Raw genomic sequence first — 17,625 nt, 5'->3', positions numbered from 1 at the left:
TAGTAATGTAAACACTCCTGTATTACACAAAACCGACTTTAACGTGACGCAGCGCTGCGCAGAAATGCTGGTGTATGACATCAGAGTATCGCGAGAGCTTTCCACGTAACGTCGAACAGGCCTAATGTCTCATTGACCACCAGATGGCGCTTCAGGTTCATAATTTCAATGCACTTTATTCAATGCACAACAACAGTTGGTTTCAGATTAAGGCAGTGGTTGTGACATCCTGTTCTTTACACGAGCAATGTTTTTATAAAGCAATGCAGGAAAATTACAGAGAAACACAGCAGTAAACATAAACAATCTCCTTTATGATATCTTACATGGGTTACAAAAATAATCCATAGAAACATACATACACATATTTGGGTCACTTCATGTGTGCTTTTTGGCTTATTTGATTGTCAAATGAAATAAAAACCACTTATAGCATATAAAATAATGCACTCTTAAAAATAAAGGTTCCAATCGCCGTTGCATGTTTGACAAAATACAAAAATCTTAAAAAAATAAAATGTAAGCCTTTTCACCTCCCTTTTAAAAGCTTTAATTCTGTAGTTGCAGAAAACCATCTACTGTATAAACAAAGCTGTTTTATAATGTTTTTAAGTATTTGTAATTAAACATTCAGAAGTATCTCCACAAAGATTTAAAGCCAAAAATGGCCCTTGCTGTCTGCGTAAGGTGCTGAAGAAACCCAGTATGTTTAAGAGTGTATAGATGGATGTTTGGTTAGTAAATATGACCTCATTTAAATGAATATGAATTGTTTTTTATCCCTCATGTAACAGCAATCATCCTTAACACATCAACCAGAGCTGTAACAAACCGAAAGCCCTTCATCTGCATAGACTGATCAACATCATTCATCACTGCTGGTGTTGGCAGATTTCATCTTGTAAGTTTAAGGCACGTTGTGCGCTCTTTTAAATCACCTCTTTGAGGTTACAGCTGCGTCTATGCAGGAACACTTGAAGGGTTCTCATCTTATTTTAGGAAAAAAGCTTTAACAGGATTGCATCCCTGAGCATTCAGGCAAGCTTTTCCCCAGTATAAAAATATCTCATTTAAAAAAATAAAACAACAACCACAAAAAACTGTTTAAATATCAAAATAGATTTTTATAAAGACTGAGATGACTTTCAACACCACATGTGTGTGTGTGTTATTTATATATATGACAATAAAGTGTAAATATTAAGGTTGGAGGACATTTAGAAGTGAATTGAGAATGTTAAAAATGCTTAAAAATGGTATATGTTTAAAAATAATCTATTATTTATTTTATTTTATTATTTTTTAAACCACACTGTAAAAGAAAAGCAGCATTTTTGTCAAATCAACATATATTTTTGTTACTTTAACTTAACAAATTAAGTTAAACAATTTCAACTTGATTTTATAAGTTATGTCGACTTAACTTGCAAAACCAAGTTGTTTTAACTTCATGCTGCCTTTTTTTTACAGTGCATAGTGAAAACATGGTGTCCACATCAAAAGAAAATTTAAATATTTGTACATTAGATTACACGGAAAGTTACAGAGCCTCTAAGTGGACATGGAGCAAAAATTGAACAAAGTTTAATTTCGCGTGCGCACGTGAAACCATCGCGTGTGCACGTGAAACTATCGAGTGCGAACGTGAAACTATCGAGTTTAGTTTCATGTTCGCACGCGATAGTTTCACGTGCGCACGCGAAAGTTTCACGTGAGCATGTGAAACAAAACTTTCAAAAAAATTCTGCACATGAAGGTTTCGCGTGAGCACATGAAACTAAACTTTATTTTTTTTTACTTCAATGTCGCCTTAGGGGCTCGGTAGAAAGTCAATTCACACTGAACGACGTAAATTACGCAAATTGGGCAACAAGATTGTCGCAAACGCACCTGAATCTTCTATGCAAGTTAAAATAATTTTTTGTTTGAGCGGACACAATTGGTGCGTTGTCGCGCAAGCCAATAAGTGAAGAGCTTGTGCGGTTTGCATTTAACTCGCTCTGTTTTACTCGCAGGATAACTTGTTTTTTGCATCACTCAAGCAAATAAAACAACAATGCCCTGTTTAATTTTCTGATACAAGCGGATGTGTCAACCCGGCCGAGTCAATAAGCTATTTGCTGATTGGTTTGCGTGGCAACGCATCATGCAAATTTGTAAAATTGTTCAACTTGGGTGAAAATCGCAATTGAGGCGAATATTGCATGTTCACAGCAAACACGTTGCCCAATTCGCATCATTCGTGTCTATTTGGGTCTTTGCATTGACTGTATGTAGGCTAATCTATTTATGGAAATATTACATTTGTAAAATATTTTAGTTAATAATTAAATTCACTTTTGATGTGCACACACCATAATGCAATGCGCACCCTTGCTTCGATTTTGGTGTGCACACACACATTTAAAAAGTTTTATGTTTAACAGATTTTTATTTTTAGTTATTTACTGATTATTTGGTTACTAAAACCGTTTTTACTGTTTTAATGTCTGCTTTGTTTTTTTTAAAGTACTGAACATTTGCTAATACATTTTGATTTCTTTCAGGAAAAGCAGTAGTCGTTTTTCGAAATGAACAATGTAATTAAGTTTTCTTATGATTTTAAAAATGACATTAAAACCTCCTGTGGCGTGTTACCAATATAGCTTAAATTTCAACTCAGAAATTGAAATGGACATATTTTCTTAATATCTGAATTCCTCAATTCTAATATATATCTATACGCACTATGGCCCAAAAAAAATCTGGACACTTAACAATTTTAAATATCCATACACTTATTTAAAGCCACTGCATAGTTTGTGTGTTTTCTTAAAAGGCACATCATTCGGTGATGCTTAAAAGAACCGTAAACGAGTCTCTCTATACAAAATCTGATCCTCACTGTTTGCCAGGCGAAGTGACGGACCAAACACAGTGCTTCGAGCTTATCACACCTTTAAAGAGCTGCCTACAGACTCCTAGAGTCTTTAAATGGACTACATCTCCCATGAGCCTTAGCATCAGCATCAGTCCAGCGATGAAGTGCATTTATCCTCTCATCTGATAAAGCATGCTGTAAAGTAAAGCTTAATCCTATCCCATTACATCTCCCAGTAGTAGCTTCCTATCTGCACGCGTCCAATCAGAGGCAGCGCTCTAATAGTAACGATTCAGGCTGCGCGTGCCAGGGACGTCCGGCTGTCCGTTCATCCATATTTCTCGTATTATTCGCTCTCTCTCTTCCAACCGCTGCGCTCGCTCCAGCTCCTCGGCCGACGTGAAGACGTTCGTGTTGAGCGTGCGCTCGAAGCGCCGGTGTCGCCGGGCCGAAAGGTCCGAGCCCGCGTCCCAGTCAGAATCAGAGTCCAGGGTATCGCTGTCGGAGTCCGCGGGTCTCGGCCGCTTTTTAGCTCCCGTGTGCCGGGGTTTACAGTCCGTACGGCAAGAGATCTGGATCACCAATGCAAAGAGTGTCACAAAGAGTCCAGCGCACACTCCGCACATGAAATAGAGCGCGCAACGCTCCGGATGCCCTGCCGAAAACATACGAATAAAGTTTGTGGTTTCACAAAGACAATTATCATCTATATCAAGCAAGTGTCCTCAGAGACACACATCAGTTATTTGTCCCTCACCTGTGATGTAGGTGTAAGCTGACATCAGGCTGCTGATGAGGTTCATGGCCGGTCTGGTCATCGTAGAGATGGTCGGGTTCGGTTTGCTTTCTTTCTCTCCTTCTGCAGGACGCTCCGGCTCTTCTGAATAAGATCCAGAGGTCCGGCCTCGCGTCGACCTCCCTGTGGTCAAATCAACATGCACGCACATTTATTTGAACTAATCTGAATTACTGTAAGCTGTAATTATGAGATCATTACAGAACATTAGTTTGACATTATGTGTCCAAAATCCTCAGCCTCGATGTTACCTTACAAAGAAACACTACATGTATTTTAAAATCAGTACCTGGGTGATTCTCACAAAACCATTGAAACACCACGGCACTAATGATTTTAGCTTTAAAATGTGTAATATTGTAACATTAAAAAGCATCAGAATTAACACAATACTGTGTTCTACCTTGCACAATGTGTGATTTCAACATAAGAATTTATAATTGTAAATTTTATCTCATTTTCTGCTGAAATTCTCATTACCGCAATGTGTCCGGCTGTGTTTGAACATGCGTTATGTTGCAATTTAATAAATATTAAGAAAAAAAATAAATGGATGTTTTGCTAGACTACTTTAGATGACAGAAAAAATATTTACTGAATATTCATGTATAATAATAATGAAGAAAAATGAGGAAAATGATGTGTCCATGCATGCCTGATGTTCTCATCCTCCGCAACACTTTTTGAGAAGAGTTTAAGCACACATACAGAATTTTAATAAAGTTTGATTTTGAGTGACCAAGCACATGGACCAGTTACTTCAAGATGGCTACCAGGTAAGATCATTTTTTTACAGTTAATTTGAAATATTGTCTTGTCAGAATGCTTACACAACATTTTGATTATCATTACCGCAACAGATGCTTATTAAATGTTAATTTAATTAATAGAAGCATAATACTTTGATTTTAAATGCATGTGCAGAATCTCCAAATTATGTTCTTTCAGGTTTGTCATGTCATTTTGAAAATATGTCAGTGTTGATGTTTTCTGACTGTTGCGGTAATGAGATTTTTTAGGACTAATTTTTTTAACTATGTTACAAAAAGTGTTAAATGATAAGTACAAGTTTTTAAATTAATGTTCCCATTTACTCCACACTTTGTTTTTCAATGTCTGGTGGGAAAAAAAGTAAATGTAAGCAATTTTTACATTTTCATGCTTGACATTTTTAAAACCAAGTTTTCGTGAGAATCACCCACCTGGTGCAGAGTCAGAGGTCAAGGGCGGAGTCCCGTCAGGAGGGGCGCTGTCTCCCACCACATTGGGGTCATGAGGCATAGAGGGAGGGGAGGGGAATGACGTTTGCCCGGAAATTGATTCCTGCAGCAGTTTCTTTGGGACTGAAGGGAGAGAGAGAAACATATTTTAATCACTTCCCAAAAAATCTGTCCATAAATCAGCTTTGCACACACAAATACACTCACAGTGCAGTAATGCATGTAAGCCAAGATTCCTTCGGCCTGTGATGTGGCCACAAAAATGATTGCAGGTCCATCCAAAATACACATACACATGCAAGTCAGCCTTTGTGCAGTATAAACAGTGAAACAAAACCAAAATATATCCACAAATGGCATCAGGGTCCAAGCAGACTGGAACATTGGAGAATGCCAATTTGAAATAATACATTATGTGGATACTTCGGTTGTTTCGGGACTGTCTTGTGGTGCATTCACACCAGACGCGAATTAAGCGTGAGTGATTTACATGTTAAGTTAATGCAAAGACACGGTAGACATCCTGTGGTTCGATTCGCGCAAATGAGGTTGAGTGATTCGCGAGAATAATGCTACGTACCCACCAAACGCTGACATCGCGTTACTCGCTCTAGATTACTCACGGGATTTAACTTTGTGTCATGCAAATTTTTTGCTTGAGTTGAATATTTTCAACTTGGGCGAAGTCGTGTTTTAGGCGAAGAGAGCGTGTATTCGCGGCAAAAGCGCCAGTCATATCGTGTAATTTGCATCGCCCCACGTGAGGACGCGTCTTTGCATTGACTTTGTATGTAATCTACTCACGCAAATCGTTGAACTTGCGTCTGGTGTGAAGCCACAGTAAGGCTGTGCGAATGCCGCGAACTTTGGCAGATATTTGTGCCTCGTTAATCAATCAGGAGCTTGTTCTAGTAGTGACGTGATTACGATGTAACGAGTGGAGTCAGAAATACGAAACAACAAAGAAGAACAAAATCATCATTGCTGTATGTGGACACAAGGAGCTGTACGACACGTCTTCGTACTTTTATAGAAACAGGAATAAAAAAACATATTTCTTGGAAGAAAGTGACACGAGTAAGGAGGTCGGACAATCTGTTAAGTTGTAAATATTTTTAAAGATTTATTCGCTTTATTTGCATCCAGTGTGAACGTACAATTATAGGGGTCATGAATTACCAAAAATCAAGCCTTGACTTTTGACAGAGGTTACTTTACATCTTGTTAGTTTCAATAGTCGAAAAAGAGTTTTTATTGAAAACAAGCCAACAAAACTCTTCATGTCTCAGTATGACATCATAGTGTGACAAAAGACCGCCTCTGCAGACAATCAACGCCCACTTATACATAATTTGTTTCTTAAGCTCCGCCCACCAAATCATGTGTGTTGTACTGTAGGGGGCGAGTAAACTGTAGTTAAAGGGCTGCTTGGTCCTAAAAATAAATCAGAAGGTAACAAACACACACATTACCAGTAAGTTAACACACAGGACTGTTTTTCAAACAAATTAATGCAACGTATATTTCTGGGTAAGGTATCCCCCCCACACACACAACAGGCTTTTATTCATTCATTCAGTCTAACTACAGAGTAAAATCACAGACTGACACAATAATCACAATAATGTGTCTGCGTGTGTGTGTGTCTGTGTGTGTGTGTGTGTGTGTGTGTGTGTGTGTGTGTGTGTGTTTGTGTGTGTGTGTGTGTGTGATTGTAATGCCCCTGAAGCAATTACATCTTACTGATTGAGGGTAATTGAAGGCACATGTGGGCAAATGTATATTTATGTGTGTGTATTTAAAGACCTGTGTGTGCGTGCACGTGTGTGTGTGTGTGTGTGTGTGTGTGTGTGTGTGTGTGTGTGTGCACGTGTGTGTGCATGTGTGCACTGATAAAATATTTTAACAATTTTACTTTTAAAAGGGCAAAGAATGAGAAACAAGAGTGCAAGACAAGGTAAAAAGACACAAATAAGATCTCATTCATCTCAAAATTTCATCTCTCCTGGATAACAAGAAGATTTATTAAAGATCACTGTAATCTGCTGTAATGTATTAAATGAGATCTCAAACAGTACTCAGATAGCCAATACCGAAGTCCAAAAGTCATATTGTCTGTGTTTGTGTTTACAGTATTACTGTATGTGTCAAACATTGATGGATGCAGTAAACAGACACGCTGATGTGTAGAGCGGTCAGACAGCTGAGGCCTTGGTGTTAAAATAAACACAACTACTAATAACTCAAACTATGTGTGTGTGTGATTTTAATATACAGTAAAGCATCAGCAGACCACAAGCCAAACCTCAGATAACGCACCGCACACATCACAGTTCTTCTCAAAATAGAGAAAAGCTTTTTAAAACTATATTTAACACACACATGTGCATGTGCTGACCATTACAACTCCAATGGCATTTCAATGACACGCACTGATGACAGAATAATGGTGTAGTACATCACTGAAAGTGCACACACACACTTGACTCTCCATATTACGTTTGTTTGTTTGTTCGTTTATTCGTTCGTTCATCCCTTTATTCATTAATTTGTTCATTCATTCATTAGTTAATTCATTCATTAATTAATTTGTTCATTCATCCATTCGTCCATTCATTCATTCATTCATTCATTTGTTCATTCATTCATTAGTTCTTTCATCCATTCGTTCATTAAATTATTTGTTCATTCATTCATTAGTTCATTCATTCATTAGTTCATTCATCCACTTGTTCATTCATCCATTAGTTCATTCATTCATTAGTTTATTCATCCATTAGTTTATTCTTTCATTAGTTAATTAAATTATTTGTTCATTCATCCATTAGTTCATTCATTCATTTGTTCATTAATCCATTAGGCCATTAATTAATTTGTTTTTTTCATTTATTCATTAGTTCATTAATTTGTTTGTTCAATCATTCTTCATTCATTCATTAGTTCATTAATTTATTTGTTCATTCATTTATTAGTTCATTCATTCATTCGTTCATTCGTTCATTAGTTTATTTCTTCATTCATCCATTCATTAGTTCATTAATTTATTTGTTCATTCATCCATCACTTCATTCATTCATTAATTATTTCGTTCATTCATCCATCAGTTCATTCATTCATTAGTTCATTCATTCATTAGTTTACTCATCCATTAGTTCATGAATTCATTCATTTGTTCATTCATTCATTTGTTCATTCATCCAATAGTTCATGAATTCATTTGTTTGTTTATTCATTCATTAGTTCATTCATCCATTAGTTCATTCATCCATTAGTTCATTAATTCATTAGTTCATTCATACATTAGTTCATTCATTCATTAGTTCATTCATTGTTTTTTCATTCATTCATTAGTTCATGAATCCATTAGGTCATTAATTCATTTGTTTTTTCATTCATTCATTAGTTCATTAATTTATTTGTTCATTCATCCATTAGTTCATTCATTCATTAGTTCATTTATCCATTAGTTCAGGAATTCATTTGTTTGTTCATTCATACATTAGTTCATTCATCTATTAGTTCATTTATTTGTTCATTCATTTATTCATACGAGCAGGCGTAGGAGAGGAAATTCGTTTGTTTTTGTTTAATAGTGTTTGGTCTCAGTGTAATCTTTAATTTGGTGAAGTTTGATGTTCTGTCTCCTTTGAAACTCCCTGAATCTTACAGACACATTCCTGATTCCTGATCTCCTTATAGAGAAAGTACACTATGTCATTTTAAGATGTAATATTCAAATAATACTGTAAAAAACTCAAAACTACAAAAGTGTGACATCACAAAGCTATCATATAACCTATTTAAATTACTTTTATAATACTTTAATAGTGATCTGTGTCCTTCTTGCCAACTTTTTGGAATGATTGCTGAATAACATTTCCTTTAAGAGTTTATGCATATGCATATCAAATTATTCAGATGTATAATATCAATGCTAACTGGTAAAATAAGCGATATGTTGTTATGATTTCGGTCTTATTGGCTGCTTTGTCTTTGTTTCACTATGTGTTGTGTTTTTGTTTTGACAGCTCCACACGTGCGCGTCTTCCACCTGGTGATCTCATTACCTCTGACTTCTCTCACCTGCGACCCGCACCTGATTCTCATTATTGTCCAATCCGGTTTGATTTAAATTCCCCTCGTTTCCTTTGTTCTTTGCAAGTTCGTCTTTGTGTGTTCCTGCCCGCTAGCTCTGTCTAGTTCTTGTCGAGTCAAGTTCTTATTGTGTCTTAGTTCTTTCAAGTTTATTTTCACCGTGCTCTCTGCTGCCTTTGCCCCGTTAGATTTCCTGCCCTGCTGTCAGTCTTCCCGATTGGTGTGGCATCTGTCAAGTCGGATACTCCCGGTCAGAGGACACTCCTAGCGATTATCTACTCCTTACGCTGTCCAGCCGCAGTGCGCTCATGAGTGCGTAATTCTGCTGAAGACGCTGACAGCCGCAGTGCGCTCTTGCGCGTGATTCTGCTCTACTCCCTGACTACCGCCGTGCGCTGTCCAGCGCGTGCTCTGCTGAAGATTCTGACCTCCTCTCTCTTTCATTGTCCCATCAGGATTCCCTCTCTGTGCCCTGTAAGGATTTCAGCAAGTGATTGTCAAGTGGATGTCCTACAGTGTTTCCCACTTTGAGACTTTTGCATTTACACATACACACACACACTAATACATGAAGACATTGACTGTTTTTGATTATACATACCCACTGATTCTGTGTCTCATTAAAGACCCTCTGCTCTGGGAATCCCGTGTTGTGTAGTTCCTAACAGGACGAACTTGCCAGAATGGATCCCGCGGAGGTTCTGGACTTATCTGCCCGTATGTCGGATCTTTCCTCACGTTTGGACCAGCTCAGTGCCGATGCCACCCAACTCAGCCTGCCATCGCAGACGGAACCTTATGTTACAGCCCCACCTCCATACGATGGTAATCCTACCTCCTGTCGGGCTTTTCTTACTCAATGCTCTTTGGTTTTTGCCCTCCAGCCCCGCCGCTATTTCTCAGAGATCGCCCGGGGTGGCGTTTGTGATCACCCTTCTGATTGGCAAGGCGCGCGAGTGGGCTACGACCGTGTGGGAGGCCCGCGATCCTTGCTGTCGGTCGTTTCATGAGTTTCGTGAGGAGATGGAGAAGCTCTTCGACCGTTCGGTGCGTGGGGACGCCGCTGCGGCTCGGTTGGCACATCTGGTTCAGGGAAGACACTCAGTCACCGAGTACGCCATTGAGTTTAAGACATTAGCGGCTGCCTGCCAATGGAATGAAGCGGCTCTCCGAGCGCAGTTTGTCGAGGGGTTGTCTGATGATCTCCAGGACGAGATCGCTGTCCATGATCTTCCTCCCTCACTTGATGCCATCATTGACCTCGCTCTTCGGATCGAAGCCCGGAGATTGCTTCACGATCAGCGGCGCTCCGTTCGCCAGCGAGCGTTTTCGGACAAAACCACCACTTTTCCCTCTTCATCATCTTTACCCTCTGCCGTGCCTGAGTCCATGCAGCTGGGACGCATGCGCCTGTCACAGAGAGAGAGAGAGAGACGCTTGCAGAAGGCTGTGTGTTTGTATTGCGGGAGATCCGGACATTTTGCTAAGACCTGCCCGTTAAAAGGCCGCTGTCGATCTGTGAATACGGGAGTCCTGGTGGGCGCCACGTCCTCTAAGCTCTCCCCTTTTTCCAGTACCCAACTCCCCGTTGTGTTGTCCTTCGCTGGGCGTGATCATCCGTCCACCGCTCTTCTCGACTCTGGTGCGGAGGGCAACTTCATTGATGAAGCACTGGTTTGCGCCTGGGGTGTCCCGGTTGTCCCTCTCCAATCCCCTTTGGCTGTTTGGTCCCTTAAGGGGCAGCAGATGGCGCGGATTACACATTGCACTTCTCCTGTGAGTCTCTCTGTGTCTGGTAATCATCGTGAGGAGATTGTGTTGCATATCCTTCATGCATCTCTCTCTCCTATTATATTAGGGCATGGATGGTTAGCGCAACACAATCCTCACGTTGATTGGCAGCATAGTATTATCTTGTCTTGGTCTCAGTCTTGTCATGTGTCATGTCTTGGTTCTGCTGTTTCTGGTTCTGTTCTTTCTCTTCCTCAGGTTCCGGCAGTCGATTTGACCGGGGTCCCGGCGGAGTATGCGGATATCGCTCAGGTGTTTAGTAAAGCTCGGGCAACCTCCCTTCCTCCTCACCGGCCATATGATTGCGCTATTGATCTCCTCCCCGGCACTTCTCCGCCTAAAGGTAGACTTTATTCTTTGTCAAGTCCTGAGAGAGAGGCTATGGACCAGTATATTAATGATGCCCTGCGTGCCGGTCTCATCCGTCCCTCCACCTCGCCCGCAGGGGCGGGGTTTTTCTTTGTTGAAAAGAAAGACGGCTCCCTGCGTCCTTGTATTGATTATAGGGGATTGAATGACATTACTGTTAAGAATAGGTACCCCCTTCCTTTAATGTCTACTGCGTTTGAGCTTTTGCAGGGAGCGCAGGTCTTTACTAAACTAGATTTACGCAATGCCTATCATTTGGTGCGTATAAGAGAGGGAGATGAGTGGAAGACAGCATTTAATACCCCTACTGGACACTTTGAGTACTGCGTTTTGCCTTTCGGGCTTTGTAACGCTCCCTCAGTCTTCCAAACTCTGGTCAATGATGTGCTGAGAGACATGATTAACAAGTTTGTCTTTGTGTATATAGATGATATTCTCATCTTTTCCCCCTCTATGCAGGAACACACTCAGCATGTCCGCCGAGTCTTACGCCGGTTGTTAGAGAATAAATTGTATGTCAAGGCGGAGAAGTGCGAATTCCATCGTAAGTCAGTTTCGTTCTTGGGTTTTGTTGTCGCCCCGGGTGAGATCCGTCCAGATCCAGCCAAGATCAAAGCGGTTGCCGAATGGCCAGTCCCCGAGTCCCGTAAGGATTTATTAAGGTTTCTGGGTTTCGCCAATTTTTACCGGCGATTTATCAGAAATTATGGTCAGGTTGCTCAGCCTCTTACTGCTCTCACTTCCACTAAGGAGAGGTTTGTCTGGAATTCTAGTGCTCAGGAGGCCTTTGATAATTTAAAGTCCCGGTTTATCTCTGCTCCTGTTCTCTCTAATCCAGATCCGGCTGCTCAATTTATTGTGGAGGTGGATGCTTCGGATGTCGGGGTAGGCGCCGTTTTGTCTCAGCGGTCTGTTAAGGATGGCAAGGTGCATCCCTGTGCCTTTTTCTCCCATCGGTTAAACCCAGCAGAACGAAATTATGACATAGGTAATCGGGAGCTGCTGGCGGTCAGACTGGCTTTGGGTGAGTGGCGTCACTGGTTGGAGGGGACCTCGGAGCCCTTCCTGGTCTGGACGGATCATAAGAATCTCGAATATATCCGTTCAGCCAGGAGGTTGTCTCCTCGTCAGGCTCGTTGGGCACTCTTCTTTGACAGATTTAACTTCACCCTCTCGTACCGGCCCGGTTCAAAGAATACCAAGCCCGACGCTCTCTCTCGTTTGTTCGAAAGTCCCGGTTCTGATGGGGACGAAACCATCCTCCCTGAGGGGCGGGTGGTGGGTGCCCTGCGCTGGGGAATAGAACAACGGGTGAGACGGGCCGGCCGGGAGGGGGAAGTGCCAGAGGGGTGCCCAAGCGGGTCGATTGTGGGTGCCTAATGCGCTTCGCTCCGAGGTCATTCGGTGGGGTCACGAGTCCAAGTTTGTTTGCCATCCGGGGGTTCGGAGAACGCTGGCTACCGTACGTCAGCGTTTTTGGTGGCCCCGTATGGGTCCCGATGTCAGACAGTTTGTGTTAGCCTGTCAGGTTTGTGCCCGCAATAAGGCCTCTCATCAAGCCCCTATTGGTCTGCTTAAACCGTTACCCATCCCCTCTCGTCCTTGGTCACATATCGCCATTGATTTTGTAACCAATTTGCCTAGTTCTAAGGGAAACACTGTTGTTTTGACCATTGTGGACCGCTTCTCTAAGGCGGTTCATTTTGTCCCTTTGCCCAAATTACCCACTGCCAAGGAAACTGCCCAGGTAATGATCGAACACGTCTTTCGCTTACATGGTCTGCCCACAGACGTTGTTTCAGATAGGGGTCCTCAGTTTATTTCTCGTTTTTGGCAGGAATTTTGTAGACAAATAGGCTCCACAGCTAGCTTGTCTTCAGGGTATCATCCTCAGACCAACGGGCAATGTGAACGGGCTGACCAAGATTTAGGTAGAGCGCTCCGCTGTCTGACATCGCAATATCCGAGCTCCTGGTGCCAACAGTTACCCTGGGTTGAATACGCCCATAATTCTCTCCCTGTTTCTTCCCTTAACATGTCCCCTTTTGAGGCGTCCATGGGGTTTCAGCCCCCTTTATTCCCGTCACAAGAACCTGATGCGGTGGTTCCGTCTGCACTAGCCTTTGTCCGCCGTTGCAAACGCACCTGGAGAAAGGCTAGATTTACATTACGTCAGGTTTCCAGACGCACCAAAGCCGCGGCCGATCGTCACCGTAGAACCGCGCCCCGCTTTATTTGTGGGCAGAAAGTATGGCTTTCGTCCAAGGATTTACCTCTCCGTGAGCCTTCTCGCAAGCTGGTTCCACGGTTCCTTGGGCCATACAGCATTGTAAAGGTTATTAATCCCGTGACGGTCAAGCTCAGATTGCCCCCAGCACTCGGTCGGGTTCACCCAGTTTTTCATGTGTCTAAACTGAAGCCTGTGTATTTTTCCCACCTTAATCCTGTTCCCTCTGCCCCCACCCCTCCCACCCCTCAGCTTATAGATGGTGCCCCTGTGTATTCAGTTAAATCTTTACTGGATGTGCGTCGCCGGGGTAGGGGATTTCAATATCTCGTAGACTGGGAAGGATATGGTCCGGAGGAGAGGTGTTGGGTACGGGCCCGGGACATTCTGGACCCTGGGCTGATAGAGGATCTCCGCCGGCGACGAGGTGAGCCTCCTCATGGACCGCCCGGTGGCGGTCGTGGGGGGGAGTCCTGTTATGATTTCGGTCTTATTGGCTGCTATGTCTTTGTTTCACTATGTGTTGTGTTTTTGTTTTGACAGCTTCACACGTGCGCGTCTTCCACCTGGTGATCTCATTACCTCTGACTTCTCTCACCTGCGACCCGCACCTGATTCTCATTATTGTCCAATCCGGTTTGATTTAAATTCCCCTCGTTTCCTTTGTTCTTTGCAAGTTCGTCTTTGTGTGTTCCTGCCCGCTAGCTCTGTCTAGTTCTTGTCGAGTCTAGTTCTTATTGTGTCTTAGTTCTTTCAAGTTTATTTTCACCGTGCTCTCTGCTGCCTTTGCCCCGTTAGATTTCCTGCCCTGCTGTCAGTCTTCCCGATTGGTGTGGCATCTGTCAAGTCGGATACTCCCGGTCAGAGGACACTCCTAGCGATTATCTACTCCTTACGCTGTCCAGCCGCAGTGCGCTCATGAGCGCGTAATTCTGCTGAAGACGCTGACAGCCGCAGTGCGCTCTTGCGCGTGATTCTGCTCTACTCCCTGACGACCGCCGTGCGCTGTCCAGCGCGCGCTCTGCTGAAGATTCAGACCTCCTCTCTCTTTCATTGTCCCATCAGGATTCCCTCTCTGTGCCCTGTAAGGATTTTAGCAAGTGATTGTCAAGTGGATGTCCTACAGTGTTTCCCACTTTGAGACTTTTGCATTTACACATACACACACACACTAATACATGAAGACATTGACTGTTTTTGATTATACATACCCACTGATTCTGTGTCTCATTAAAGACCCTCTGCTCTGGGAATCCCGTGTTGTGTAGTTCCTAACATATGTATGTCTGCTCATAACTTATTTTAACCTCCTATAATTACTGCACATGATGACTAAAGTTATTTCTTCCACAACATACGGGCATCTAGAGAAACACATGATGTCTCTTTTATTAAGGGTAAAATCATTCAGCAGGATTTATAAGCCTGACACTAACCTGACACTTTCAAAGTCAAATTTCACTTTACTGACCTACAGCTTCACCCAGCACGGTGTCTGGCAGGAATGCATTCTGGGAATTCCCAGAATTCCAGCCTGATCCCTCTCATGTGGAAAACCCTGTTTGAGCTCAAGGATACCCCCCACACACAAACACACGCATGCACACAAGCACATACAGGTTCAGCGAATTATCTAAAGAAAGAGACAGATACCATGCAAGCAAATGAAAAGACATCAAAGAGATTATAGGGATAGTTAACCCCAAAAATGATAATTTGATGATAAATCACTTAACCCTGTGTCTTGTTAAACCACCAAGTGCTTTGATTGTCTTCAGAACACATTTATAGATATTTTTGATGAAAACCGGGAGGCTTTTGTCTGTCCCATTGACCTTTTACCCAGAAAAGAATGGAAGACATCGCCGAAAAGGTCCATGTGCCATCAGTAGTTCAATTATAATATTATAAAGCGACTTTTGTGCACAAAGAAAACAAAACAAATAATTTTATTCAACAATTTGTTCTCCTGCTTTGGTGTTCACTAGCAGACTACGGCGCTTGCTGCTGAAGTAGTTGCCAATGTACGTGTTTAAAGGGCTTGTTATAGTCGTGCGTAGGTCCTACAGCGTATGTTCCGCGTCGGTTTTCATTTATACTTTTGCGTCGTCCTCAGCAAACACATGCGCAAACCGCTGGTAGGCACTATACAAGCCTGTAACCACAGTGTCAGCGCAAACGTCAAAGAAGAAGAAGCTTGGCAAGTTAACCCACAAACGAAGAAGAAACAGCAACTTGTTGCGTATGATTTGAGAAGACCAGCAATGATGAATTAAATAAACAGCGACTTTTGTTGCAGTTAAATCACTCCTCAACTTGGCTCATCTTTGTTTTCACCGTCGCAAACGGAAATACCTATGACGCAGTTTTTTTACCTGACGGGAGGGGTTTTGGTGGACCAATCACAGTGCTTGCGGTCCGCGTAGAACTGACACACTGTTAAAATTTTTGCGAGGTGCATGTCAGGCTACGCAGAGCTACGCACAGGCTACGGATAGCCTACGCCGTAGCTACGACATAGAACGTACGCACGACTATAAATCAGGCTTAACTCTTTCCCCGCCATTGACGAGTTATCTCGTCAATTAAGAGAAAACACTTGCATTAAAATGTGTTCCTGATAAATTTTTATGCTAATCTACAATACCGCGATTATCCACTAGATGGGGCACTTCTACAATTTATGAAAAAACTGAGACCAAACATTATTTACTAAATTTAAACTTTATGTATGTTTTGAAAATCGTTCAGAATCTGATCTCTAACAAAGTTCCTTAACAAAAATGCAATTATTTCAGCTTTTTGCTAAAAAAATATTTTTAAAGAAAAATATCCATATTTAAGAGTTTAGAGTATAGATAGGATAAAACATTTTTTTCCTGTTTTGTTAGTTTGTTTGTTTCTCTTAAAGCAGAGAGTCTGTTCTTTCATTTGATATATTTGTATGTTTATAAAGAACATTTTCCTGGAAGGCATTTTGTGAGACTTTTGTGAAAATCACAAAAAATGCTGGCAGGCAACTTTTCAAAAAATGGCTAGCGGGAATAAGTTAAGTATGGTTTAAAATGTTGACATAATAGCTTAAATAAGAAAGCGGGAAAAAACTAACATTGTAAACAATACCTAAACAGCCCGTATTAATGCACAAATTACTTGCAAGCATATTTTATGTTCAGTGTTGGGGAAAGTTACTTTTAAAAGTAATGCATTACAATATTAAGTTACTCCCAAAAAAGTAACTAATTGCATTACTTAGTTATTTTTCATGGAAAGTAATGCTTAGGTTACTTTTAAGTCACTTTTGCGTTCCTTTTTTTTCTTACTTGGCTGAGGCTTGATCTCTTTTAGGCCTTGCAGGTGTTTTAAATGATCGCAAAAATGTCAAGCGCTGGCCTGCCATCTCCGTTTCTGTTCCCGCTAAGGCGCAAAGAGTGCGCAATTCTATGTTAATATGTTCAGTTTCATTCAAGACATTATTTTATTTTTAAATTGAATTAATTAAACTGAAAAGTAACTCACATTACTTTTTTATAAAGTAACTTAAATATTAATGTGTACATTTATAAAGTAATGCGTTACTTTACTTGTTACTTTAGAAAAGTATTATTATTACGTAATGCGCGTTACTTGTAATGCGTCTGTGTCTGTACATTGGTGACTACGTCAGCAGCATGCGCCGTAGTCTGGTCGTGAACATGTACTAAAAGACTTGGAGGAAAACAATTTGTTGAATAGTTTGTTTTGTTTTCTTCGCACACAAAAGTGTTCTCGCCGCTCTATAATATTATCATTAAACTACTGAAGGCACCTTTTTTTGGCAATGCCTTTTAATTATTTTCTGGGGGAAAGAATTGTGAACTAACTGAAGTCAATGGGACAAACAAAAACCTCACGGCTTTAATAAAAAATCTAAACATGTGTTCCGAAGACAATCAAAGCACTTGGTGGGTAAGTGATTTATGATAAAATTATCATTTTGGGGTGAACTATGCATTTAAATATGTTTGTTAACAAAAATATGCACTCGCCAACTCCTTTAATTAAACATTTCTGTGTTTAATTCATGAGTCATACTGAGTCATACAGTGTTTTATGTCACTGGTTGAATGTGTAATGACATGAAAGAAAAAACTACAACAACTTCTGTTGCTTTCATCTAATACTACTTTCATCCCTTAGGAAAAAGCTACATTAAATACATATGCACACATCTAAACACGTCTCATGAATTACACAGGATGTTTTTAACTATACAGAAAAGAGGAAA

The 17,625-nt window shown here is 41.2% G+C and overlaps 1 protein-coding gene across 1 annotated transcript in view; it reads right to left on the bottom strand.

Annotated features, from left to right (window-relative positions):
* Nucleotides 1–293: 293 nt before the first annotated feature.
* Nucleotides 294–17,625, bottom strand: part of eva1aa (eva-1 homolog A, regulator of programmed cell death a) — a 53,042-nt gene continuing 35,710 nt past the window's right edge. Inside the window, exons 6-8 of the mRNA XM_055186234.2 lie at nt 4,859–4,999; nt 3,618–3,779; nt 294–3,515 (exon numbers count right to left, since the gene is read on the bottom strand). Coding sequence (XP_055042209.2) covers nt 3,139–3,515; nt 3,618–3,779; nt 4,859–4,999 — 680 coding nt within the window. The 3' untranslated portion in view covers nt 294–3,138. The remainder of the gene's footprint in view (nt 3,516–3,617; nt 3,780–4,858; nt 5,000–17,625) is intronic.

This window comes from Misgurnus anguillicaudatus, chromosome 18 (assembly GCF_027580225.2).
Source record: "Misgurnus anguillicaudatus chromosome 18, ASM2758022v2, whole genome shotgun sequence".
In the NCBI taxonomy this organism is placed as follows: Eukaryota; Metazoa; Chordata; class Actinopteri; order Cypriniformes; family Cobitidae; genus Misgurnus; species Misgurnus anguillicaudatus.
This window is presented reverse-complemented; position numbering and strand designations above follow the sequence as displayed.